This window comes from Pagrus pagrus (genome assembly GCF_965226575.1).
Source record: "Pagrus pagrus genome assembly, chromosome: 13".
Taxonomy (NCBI): Eukaryota; Metazoa; Chordata; class Actinopteri; order Spariformes; family Sparidae; genus Pagrus; species Pagrus pagrus.
Window position 1 is genome coordinate 18,822,659 of NC_140197.1, and position 11,072 is coordinate 18,833,730.

The following is an 11,072-nucleotide window of genomic DNA, read 5'->3' on the forward strand; positions in this document are numbered from 1 at the left end:
GAGCTACAGTCACCCATTTGTAGCAGCCAATAGCTAGTTAGCTCAATTAGCCATGAAGGTAGTGATTCAGACTGGGAGCTCTGGGACCAGGGGACTGTCAGTTTTTACACTGCTAACATGGGAGCTTTGGATGAGGACGGGTGAGGGCTAGCTGGTTAGCATGCAAACTTCAGTTGATATCTCTGTAACACAATACATAGAAATCATAGCGTCAAAACTGCCATTTGCTCACATTCAGTTAGTTTAGTATCTTGCTTAAAGATACTTCAACATGCAGCCAAGGGAGCCAGGGAATCAAACCAGCGACCTTCCAATTACTGGACAACCTGCTCTGCCTCCTGATCTACAGCCACCCATTTGTAGCTGCCATTAGCTAGTTAGCTCAATTAGCCTTGCAGGTAGCGATTCGGAATGGGAGCTCTGGGACCAGGGGAGTGTAACTGTTTACACCGCTAGCACGAGAGCTTTAGACCGGGATGGGTGATGGCTAGCTGGTTAGCACGCTAACTTCAGTAGATGTCTCGATCTGTAACACAAAACATAGAGATCATAACGGCAAAACTGCTATGTGCTCACATTCTGTTGATCATTTCAGCTAATTTTAATGTTGTCAACTAAAATTCTTACATATCGCCCCTTTAATAGTGGCCCAGCAGCTTATTATCCCCCAAAGCTCTATAATGAATCCTATGACGAATAACGGGATATTATTTTGAGTCTGTAACAAGTGAGATGACTTGTAGATTGCGAGTATTATAATTGTCCGACAAAGATCTCGTACCATTTCTCTCACAGTTTCAACCTTCACTTTCCTCTGGTGTCTTTCCTACCACTTTCCCGCCATTGAACGTCGCGCCATTCAACAGAACGTTCTAAAAAACATTCTAGAACCTTCTACTTCATCATATCATCGGTGGAATTGTTAAATAATGGAATCCCCCCCGAGAAGGCAACGTAGACACAGGTCGCGCGGAGCGTATTGGAATGTGGCCCGTGTGCTGAACGTTGTTGCTAGGAGGCGCTGTTGAAGCCCGGAAGAGAGGGACACGGATGGCGGTGATGATGGGCAGCCAGAGAATGAGAGGAGAAACATATTAGGCGCGTTTTGTAGCCGCACGTCGGCGTCTCCCCGCGACATTTGTGCGCGTTTAACACTCGTCGTCGGGAGGAAGCAAAGGACATATCACTTTTTCTCCACTGTGAAGGTAAGAGAGGTGTAACGACTAAAGGGACCCGGTGTGAGGTTTAAACTGTCATTCTGCCAAGGCACATCTGTACCAAACCTCTTTATGGCTTCAAAAGATGTCGTAAAATCGAGCATTTCTTGAAACTGCCACTGTCAAGCCTGCCGTAGATACAAAAGAAGCCATTCCTACCTCTGCTGTGCTGTCACTGTAATGAATCAGCGCGAGGCAGCTGCTAATTAAGCGACTGAAGACCACTAGGTAACTGGCAGCATCGCGAGGACCCCACGCTGAATTAAAAATCCGAACGAGGGATAGTGATCCGGTGTAATTACAAAGCAGCTTTCATTGCATTTATGTTCCAGTTCCGTCCAGACAGCAGCTGGACGCTTAAGGCTAACGCTTGTGTTACACTACCTGTCTGTGCTGAAGGGTCTGTGCCATCCATCTGCTGACAGACAATACAGGAATAGACACTGTATCGATTAGACACACGATTCCATACACATATCCACGAGACACGGAAATGGAAGTCAGTCGACAAGGTCTGATAGAGAGGAATGGCAGGAATGTGATGAGTGTGATAAAAAGCCACTGAGGGCAGACAGACCCTCTTTTGTTGTGGTGGATTTGTCCTGCTCATCCCACTTATGGTTTCCTCTAGTGATCCACACCCAGTGCAGTCTAAAGCTCACATGTCACATTGCCTGTGGACATCCATCTAATTCCACTCTCTCCATTTCATTTAACAGCTGGCTGACGAGGCTACATGGTGTGTGCCTCCCATTCGGAGCGTGGATGTGTGGGTGTCCAGAGATGGAGAGCTATGAGGAGTTCTGTCTGCGGAGTTTGGCCATACTGCAGGAGACGGGGGGAGTCAGGAAGATGGCTTGCGAGCCGCTGTGGTCCCTGAAGGCTGGCTCTGTCATCTGCTTCCATGGAAGAGCTGTGCTTTCGCCTCTGGTAAGGAAGAAATAAACAGACATGAGGGGATAACACAGGATGTCGCTGAGCCTGTTAAAGTTTTGACAGTTTCTTCATCAAAAGCAGACAGAAGCCACAGCTAATGGATGTTTTTTAAGAGGTTTGCACAGATGGCAAGATATCCATAGCAAGTATGTTTTTTTTCATGACGAAATGTTTGGTTGGTTTCCCTAGAGAGTCTGTATATCTGTCACTTTCCTGCCGTGGCTGTGTTTGTATCTCTCTGCTGCGTAGTAACAGAAAGCATTGCTGACACTATTCAGTTACAGCAACAATAAGAAGGGTGTCTTGCGACATATATCAGGCATCAAGCACAGATATGCACAAAGAATCACATGGTTTCATTTAATTAAAGGGGCACTATGTAGTTTTGGAGAAGAAATTCACACAGAATTTTATAATTTACAATATTAATGAGTTAATAATTCAAACTCGGAATTGTTTTTTTTTTCCATAACTGAATAAACAAGCTGTTCTCAGAGGAAAATAAGGTCCCCAGAACACTGTTTGAAGCTAGAAAGGTGGCAGGGTCCACCAAATATAAACAAAACAAAACAGTATGTGACCTACATAATATATCTGACACACATCACAAGGGCTGACTCGGCCAAATTAGATCAGCAGTTGAGGGAGAAGAGAGAGCAGATAATTGATGACGGAGAACGCCAAGGCTGTTTGATGTCAGGCAGGAGAATCCATCTGCTAGTGACTGCTGACAAAACAAGTTGTCAGGAATAGCAGCATGATGAAGAGGCCAGCGTGAGGCTGAGGATCGTCAAGGATTTCTTTTCCACTCAAGCAAAGGAGGCACAAATGTATAATGACAGAAGAATGGTTGTGTTGTCAGTAATGACAGAAAATTCATCACAAACAAGCATCTTAAAATACATTTTGTCTATTGGAACCTTGTTGTTGTTGCTCGAGTCTGTTCAAGCAGAACGCTGTATTAAGTGTAGTCCAAGAAGTACAGTACAGTATTCCACTCATAATAAGAATAACAGCCCACACAGCATGGAAATGTCTAATGTAACCACTTCAATTGGGAGAGACTTGACTTGAGAAGGATAGTGTGAACCTCTGATGATCCATTCAATGTAAACGCCTGATAACCATGTAAAGACTTCATCTGATTGTTTCACCGTGGTTGGAATAAATATATTCTTTCTGTGCATGTTTAGCTTTTCATGGCACATGACTCTTTTACTAATCACCTAGAGTTATCCGCAGTGGTGAACTCAGGATATTTGAGGGGCAGGGGCTAAAAAGCTGTAGGTGGTGGGGCACCAGTGTGCAAAAGTCATTATATATTTATGGGGAAGAGAGGGCACTACGAATGTGTTGTCCACTGGAAGGGCACCTTAGAGGGCGCTTTATCATGTTTAAGCCTGGGGCATCCAAGAGGGCGCTTTCGCAGCTTTTTTTTTAACATTGTGGCACCAGGGGGGTGATGTCCCCCCATGAACCCCCCCTGAGTCCACCAGTGGTTATACGTTCTGCATAAAACCCAGAGAAGAAGTATAATCTTTTATAATGAGTTTGTCTGTTGTTGAATTGATCATTGCCCCCTAATAGACGTTTTATTAAGATTTGCTTAATGGATTGCCATCAAGGCATGTAAACAAACATCTCATCCATTTATTTAGTCTCTAAAAACTGTTCCTTTTCCAGCTGAGTGCAGAGCAGCGCAGCGAGATGTGCGACTACAGACGGAGGGCAGTCCAGCTGGAGGCTAACAGTCAGAATCGGCAGAGGAACAAGCTTTTGGCCCGGGTTCAGGACATACTGGGCCAAGTTCAGGTCAGTAGTAGCACACTATGGTCTTGATCATAGGCCTGGGTGTGGAATACAAAGCAATACAAGATGTTTTGTGGAATTAATGTGTAGATATTGTGTAGGCTGACAGTGAACATAGTGAAATTAAATAGCAAAATCAGGAAAAGTAGGTAATATGTCACATCGAAATGCTTATACTCATATACAACATGGATTTTATTACTCTCCGTTCAGTAAAGAAAACATTAGACCACTTTATTTGTAACTTCATCAACACACTTCATTTTAATTCTCAAATATGCACAGGTGTGAAATAGGTCTGTGTGTCAGTCCCACGATAAAGCACAAAAACTGAATTACAGTCTGTCCCAGAATCTCTTGTGACGCTTCCAGACTTAAATACAGGTTGTCTGAATGTCTCCGGCAGACTGGCCTATTTTTACCTGACGATTGCCCTTTTTTGTCAAACATCACCCAAGCAATATTGTAATCTTGCAAATCAGCTCTAGTTATGAGATTTCTGGTCAGTGAATAAAAGTGATTGGCCAGTTATTGTCTGTGATGTGTTTGACCCACAACAGGCAGGAAGAAGTATATGTATTTTTATTGAGGTGTTTATTCAGGGATCTGGATAAATAAAAGAGGATCAGGTGATGATAGTTGTGCAAATGTAAGTGTTCAGCATTTTTAAAGTGTGTTTACAGGTCATGGGGAGTTCTAGTGCATATGTTTTGTGGTTTTGCTGAAATGTTGCACCATGTGTCGAAGCTCTGTACTCCTTATTTTGCTAAGAACGACATAGAGTAACTTTTAGTAATCTCCTTCAAAGTCTTTTCACTATATATATTATATGTGTCTGGACAGACATGGATGTAAACTGAAACTTGACAGGTGCTTACAAACGCAAAGTGGTAATTCTCGATTTCCTCTTAATTGTTTGTATGTCAGTGACGAATTCACTGCTTTAAACCATGCAATATTTGAGAGGTACAGTCCATAAGATCATCAGCTGGTATTCTTTATTGTAGCTTTTTATTTTAGCAGTTATGTGATGATCACTAATCATTACTTCTTATCTCTGCACAGGCACATAAAGCACCAAGTGAAGAGGTTGAAAAGCTGCCAGTTTCTAAATCTGCGACAGTCAGTGGCTACACCCTGGTCACAGACTCTCCTGGACTTCCCATCGACCCTGGATTTGGGCTTCAGACAAACGATCAGCCTGCAACTCCATGCTCTGAGACGCCCATGCTCAATGGCTACAAGGCAGTGGAGGAAGTGACGGTGGAGAGGGAAGAGAAGAGTGAGGAGGAAGAGGAGGAGGAGGAAGACATTAGTTTGGACAGCCTTCTTAAGAGATCTAGGGAGTATGTGAAGAGAGAGCAGAGTCAGCAGGGGTCAAAAGTTGTCCACACAGTCACCAGGACTCCCCCGCCTGAGACTGCCTCTGACAAGGAAAACAAGAGCTGCAGTCCCATGGGGGACACAGGCGTTGAGTTTGGATTCAGTCTGCACCACAGCCCAGTAGGCCCACCTCAGACCCAAATCCAGCATCAAACTCTGTATGACCCCAGTCCCCAACAGTCTGGCTGCCTTTCACCCAGTCTACCTGACCGGTATGCTCGTCTCCCCAGTCCACAGTCCAGCATTAGTCCCCGTCCACAGAGACGCAAACCACGCCCAGTTTCTACAGGGAACATTCATATTTCATTTCCCATCGGCCCAGCAGACCTTATCCCTCGAAGTCCAGGACGGTCAGGGGAAGGTGCTTGCATGGCAGACTGGGGAGACGCTCTCTCAGGGGCCACAAAGTCCTCCGATCACTGGGGCTCAGTGGGTAGTGAAGCTGGGGCCTGTGTTAGCAGGAGTGGCAGCCGTAGATCAAGCCACTGTAGTGCCAGTCCAGTGCAGGAAACCTGTAGCCCCGTTAGTGCCTCAGGGCTTAGCCCGAAGGGACACCATGACCATGTGGCCGCAGGATTTCGCCGCCGCTGCCACACCCTGGACAGCCAGCTGCATAGCCACCAATCTGGTCTTGAGCACATCGACCGCAGCCAGGAAAGGGTTCCTCGCTTCATGGCAGGAGTTACATGGATGGCTTCAAGTCGGCGCACCCCTGCACCCCCCTTAAACCAGTCGTATGAGGTTGACAATCCCTCGCCATCCCTGCTGAGGCCTCGCGTTACTCCCGACTTGGCTCAGGTCACACTCAGGATGGAGCCTGAGGACATTCAGGGGACAAACAATGGAAGAATCACACCAACTGTCTTTAGAAATGCAGCTGAGGCACAGACCAGCGAGACACGTGAGTCTCCCTTCAGCACTCCCTATATTGCACACTGAAATCTACAGACTTAAACTGTGTCATATCCACTAAGATCACGGCTTCTCCCAATGCAGCAATAGGTTAAATATTGTATGACGGAGAGGCAGGGAAAGTGAAGGAAAAGGAATTGTTTGCGAAATGATTTCATGTGTATTTATCTGTGTACATCAACAGAGGAGACCCAGAGGCGAGCGCAGGCTCTGGAGGACATGCAAAGGCGTCTGGAGGAGGAGCATGCCTTGCAGATGTCGCTGCTCTTAGCCGAGCAGGAGAAAGAGCAACATCGCCTCCGTCTGGTCAGGACATGGAATCACATAATATTTACCAAAAATTATTTATTTTGGTTTTAAGTTGAAATGCATCAGTGTTCATTTATTCTCTTGTGTGTGTGTGTGTGTGTGTGTGTGTGTGTGTGTGTGTGTGTGTGTACTCCATGTGTTTAGGAGCTCGAGGAGACAGAGAGAAGACTGAAGGGGCACGGCTGTGTGCGGCCTTTGAGTGGGGATGCTTGTGGGTGGACTGTGAGTGACAGCTGTCCTGTTGTGAGCCCCTCCTGCCCGGGACTAAGCCCTGCACACACACCATCTGAGCGATCACCTGGACACAGTAAAGGTAGTGTTTCACCGTGCTCACTCATGTGTGTTGGCGTGTATATGGAGAGTTTCAATCTTTGCCTTTTCTGAAAACCTAAAAATTGATACTGGAGTTTCCTGTCTGTTGTCTATGTAGGAATGTGTGCGATTAGCTGACTTTAGGATGTCGGTACTTGACAAGTTGGGAATGAGAAATGATAAACTGGTGCCATCGCTCGTGGATTCCTCACATGCAGACTGCTCAAAACAAAAAAGGGCAAAAAGCATATGCTTGCTTCTTTCTCCAGGTTTTCCCAGTCCTGTGAGTTCCAGTGTGTCCTCTCCCTCCATCCAGCCTCCTGTCTATCTGTGGGGGCCCTCATGGGTGGTTAGCAAACCCCGAGCGAGGCTGAGTCTGGTGAGTATGCACAAGTAAACAAGAGGGTGTGTGTGTGACTAAGTGTGTGCTTATAAAAAGACAGACCTTCATTTCTCAAATCCCTCTCTTTCCTAACTTCATTCCAGGTTCTGACGGCGGATCAGCAGAGAGCGTTCTGTCGAATTGGCGCCATCATTCGCGGATTCCTCACACGCAGGCTGCTCAAAACAGAGAAGGTCAAACATCTGTGCCAGACCATCGTGGTGAGATTACACTCTCACAAAAAACACCCAAAAAATGTGTATAAAAGAGTTGCGTGTTGAGAAATATGTGTGTATATGTGTGTTTAGGATACACAGGAGTTCATCCGATCCTTCCAGACTGAAGCTCCACAGAGGAGGGGCACCTACTCAGCACAAGACCGCTCCCTGCAGGAGAGAGTTAGAGCCCAGGTATGAATGTGCAGTTACTGTCTATAGACAGCAGAGGTCTGTCTTTCCTTGTGTTTATGTGTGCTTCTGTTGTCCCTCAGTTACGTGCAGCCCTGTATGACATCCATGACATCTTCTTTGAAATGCCTCTGGGGGATCGATTAGCATTGCTGCAGCAGGACAGGGAGCTCCGGGCAGAGAGGAAGCTACGAGACATGGTATTATATGTATTATATATAATTAATAAAAAGAAGCTGATGTGATGCTGTGAAGGAAAATCTGGGAGAAAGGTTCAGACATGTTTTCACTCATTTTTCTCAATGTGAACTTGAAAACTGGCGGCAAAAATAGTCCCAACCAACAATCTGTACTTACATAGCAACCTGATTACCACATTTACAAAATGACTTAACTTAACAACTCTATTTTATGGCAGCCTTATCACATACTTTGTCATATGCTGTCAATGTCGGTACTTCTGTCATTAACTGTTCTTTATTGACTGTGTCACGCCTAAAGGAGAAAGCCAAGTGCCCCAAGGAGAGGGTGGTTCTCTCCGCTGCCACACAAAGGTCGCTGGACCGGAAAAAGAGGTACAATGGAAAAAGAGGAGCACAGCCCTGCTGGTTTAAGATGTTAATGTTTTCGATGATGAGATCCAGCATTAAGCTGTGTATTATTTGTTCAGGGTTGGCGAATCTCCAGCACAGGCTAGGAAGATGCAGCAGAAGCCAAAGAGCCCCACTACCAACAGGTGCCAAACACATCAGAGGGAATTTGTTCTCCCCTCGTGCTTTGTATTGTCTGGTTTTATATATATTTTTTCTTTATACTGTATTTTGCTTGTTTTTATAGCCCCCAGAAAATCACACTCTACATACACTCTTTTTTTCCCAGAGTCCTGAAGCCAAGCCAAGGCCAAAATTCTCCTGCCCCGGGCCAGCTGAACCGCCAGGGGTGAGTTTAGGTTCTGTCGTAGTTTGGGTTTTTCTGATTTCGTCATTTCCTGTTTTATTTTTAAGATTATATCCTCCTGTTTCATGTGTTGCTTTCCACTTCCTGTCCTTGTCTTTTCCCGCTCCTTTTCTGTGTGATTGAGTGTGTTCCCTGTATTCCTGATTATTTCCCCATGGCTCGATGGTTTGTCCACTGTTTTTGTTGTTATCTTAAGTTTTCCTGGATTCTCCTTGTTGCCTTTTTGTTGCAAGTATTTTTGTCGCCTGCCTTCTTTGTTGTTTGTCAACCAGCCTATCTCAGTGTGTCTTACATTTTGATCCCTTTTTGATAACTCTGACAGGTTCAGGTCCTAGTTATTTTATTTTAACTGTTTGTTGACTTGATTTGCAATAGAGGTCAAGGAATCCGCCTTGACATCCATTTTACAAATACTGACTATAAAAAAACAAGATAAAGGCCCCACCAATCAGGGTTTAATAGAGAAATGACAATAAAAATCCACTGGAATAGATAAGGTGTACTTGTCTCACAATGCTTAACCTTTGGCCCCTTGTCATATAATCACAAAGTATTTTATCTTGCTATCATAAAACACATAAACTGCCCTATCAATTCATTGAATTCATTTGGTGAGACATTCTTTGGAAAAAATGTTGATAAACAATGCTAAAACATGATGCTTTACATTTTTTGTTCTAACATCAGTTCAATCACGTCAGTGTACAGAAATGTATGGATTTCAGCTTTAATCGATGTCTGTAAAGTCATGACAGTGTGACAGTGGCTGTTTCCTCTCAGGAGCTGGTACAGAAGAACCCCAGAGGAGAGAGTGAGGCGTTCAGACAGCCTGAAGAAGCAGCACTCGCTGGGTTAACAGGTGACCTGACATCCCCTGACATGTGAACTTGAATTTTTAGTCTTTGAATACAAGCCTTGCACCACTGAGACTCCAGTCACCGCTGCTAATAATAAGATTGTGTTTAATCTACCTTGTCAAATTCAAAGGATTGTATTCACTGTCACCCTTTAGCTCATTAATACAAACTGTCACAATGCCATCGTTTTTAACTGTTGCAGCTTGCTTAAATAGTTTTTAGTAGCAACAACTGATTGTTATACACAAAGATCACATGTAGCTTGATGTGGAGTTTTTAACTGAGGAGGTAGGTACATTTTAAATGATTTTGAAAGAGTATCTGTACTTAAATGAAAGCTAAAAGAAGGTCAGAGTTTAGGGGAAAAAGTCAGAATTTTTATCTGTGCCTAAGAACTATGCCTTTGCTATCTGTAGTATTTTAGCATGCACATATTTACCATTTATGGTCATAAACATCTAGTGCTTACAGCTGTGAGTGAATTTACAAACATCTGCTTCATGCTGACTGTCACATAATGTAGCTGCCATAAAAAAATAGAGTATTTAAGTGTAATTCAATAAGTTTAAGTTTTTCGTCCAAGGGCTTTAAGGACCTGTTTGTGCTTTATTTCTTTATTAAACGGTGCTGAGTTTACAGTACTCTAAGACATTTCAGTGTGATTCAACATTTGGCTTAAGTCAATGTCAAATGGAGAAAAAAAATGTAAATGTGTAAGTTTACAGACAACACTACAACGCTACACTGGCACGCTGTTACATTAACTACATAACAGGTGATGCACAACAGACACTCTGCTAGAAGACAAGATATTTATGTGAATTGGCACTTGGTTCCACATTCATACTTCTGCCTCAGTGTTATTCAGTGTGTTGATGTTTGCTGACATTGCTATGCTCTCTTTTAAAACAATGTTTGTTTTTTAATTTAAAATGCCAAATTTTCTTGTTTTTTAATGAGCAGAATAAATTCACAAATTATTTGAATTTCCTGGACTCTGATTCATGATCAGCTGGAGAGATATTTAGAGTGAAACTGGCTTGACTCAACAAGCCACACAGGTGAGTAAAAACAGTTAAAAATCTCATGATGCAGTGCTGTCGCATCATTTAATCTTAGCTTTGGGACTCATGTTGCTCAACACATTTCTGATTATGTAGTTTCAAAAGGGAATTCTTAAATTAAATTTTGCCAGTTGAGGTCTTAAAGCCACATACACACAGTGGGGAAATAGATTATGCCTCACTTTTCTGAAATTTCTAAAGATACTTTTTTAAACAAAATATGAAACACCATAGTAACATAAGCAAAGTAGCTTAAAGAAGACAAAAGAAAAAAACATCAACAAAATGAAAGAAAGAATAATAACAGATATTCGAATGAAAACATGAGAAAGGTTACAAAGTATCCAAAACAGTTTTTTATTTCTTTATTTCAGAAAATTCTATAAATACTTTTATACTTTTTTTTGCTGACAAACTGGATCATGAATGAAACCCATTGGAAAAATCTTAAACCTACTGGCTGCTGCACATGTAAAGAAGCAAACTTGAAAGCTTTTTTAAAAAAAAACACATTTCGAGCAGCGATA

General features: G+C 43.3%; 1 protein-coding gene across 2 annotated transcripts; it reads left to right on the plus strand.

Annotated features, from left to right (window-relative positions):
• The first annotated feature begins 1,006 nt into the window (after positions 1-1,006).
• Positions 1,007-10,467, plus strand: ccp110 (centriolar coiled-coil protein 110). 2 transcript variants are annotated; one of them, XM_084371432.1, is made up of 14 exons: positions 1,007-1,205; positions 1,937-2,147; positions 3,837-3,965; positions 5,028-6,246; positions 6,442-6,563; positions 6,711-6,879; positions 7,148-7,257; positions 7,365-7,481; positions 7,569-7,670; positions 7,751-7,867; positions 8,169-8,242; positions 8,338-8,403; positions 8,547-8,606; positions 9,405-10,467. In XM_084371432.1, the coding sequence occupies exons 2-14, from the start codon at positions 1,983-1,985 to the stop codon at positions 9,478-9,480; spliced, it is 2,526 nt and encodes an 841-aa protein (XP_084227558.1). In that variant the 5' UTR covers positions 1,007-1,205; positions 1,937-1,982; the 3' UTR covers positions 9,481-10,467. The 2 variants fall into 2 exon arrangements, with proteins under 2 accessions (XP_084227558.1, XP_084227559.1); XM_084371433.1 differs by having other exon boundaries at positions 9,408-10,467.
• The last annotated feature ends 605 nt before the right edge of the window (positions 10,468-11,072 follow it).

Bases quoted from the DNA above. Each gene is read 5' to 3' on its own strand.
- ccp110 (XM_084371432.1), top strand. From the start codon at position 1,983: ATGTGTGGGTGTCCAGAGATGGAGAGCTATGAGGAGTTCTGTCTGCGG. The intron at 7,671-7,750 runs GTATGAATGTGC...GTTGTCCCTCAG, and splicing joins AGGAGAGAGTTAGAGCCCAG to TTACGTGCAGCCCTGTATGA. The intron at 8,607-9,404 runs GTGAGTTTAGGT...GTTTCCTCTCAG, and splicing joins GGCCAGCTGAACCGCCAGGG to GAGCTGGTACAGAAGAACCC.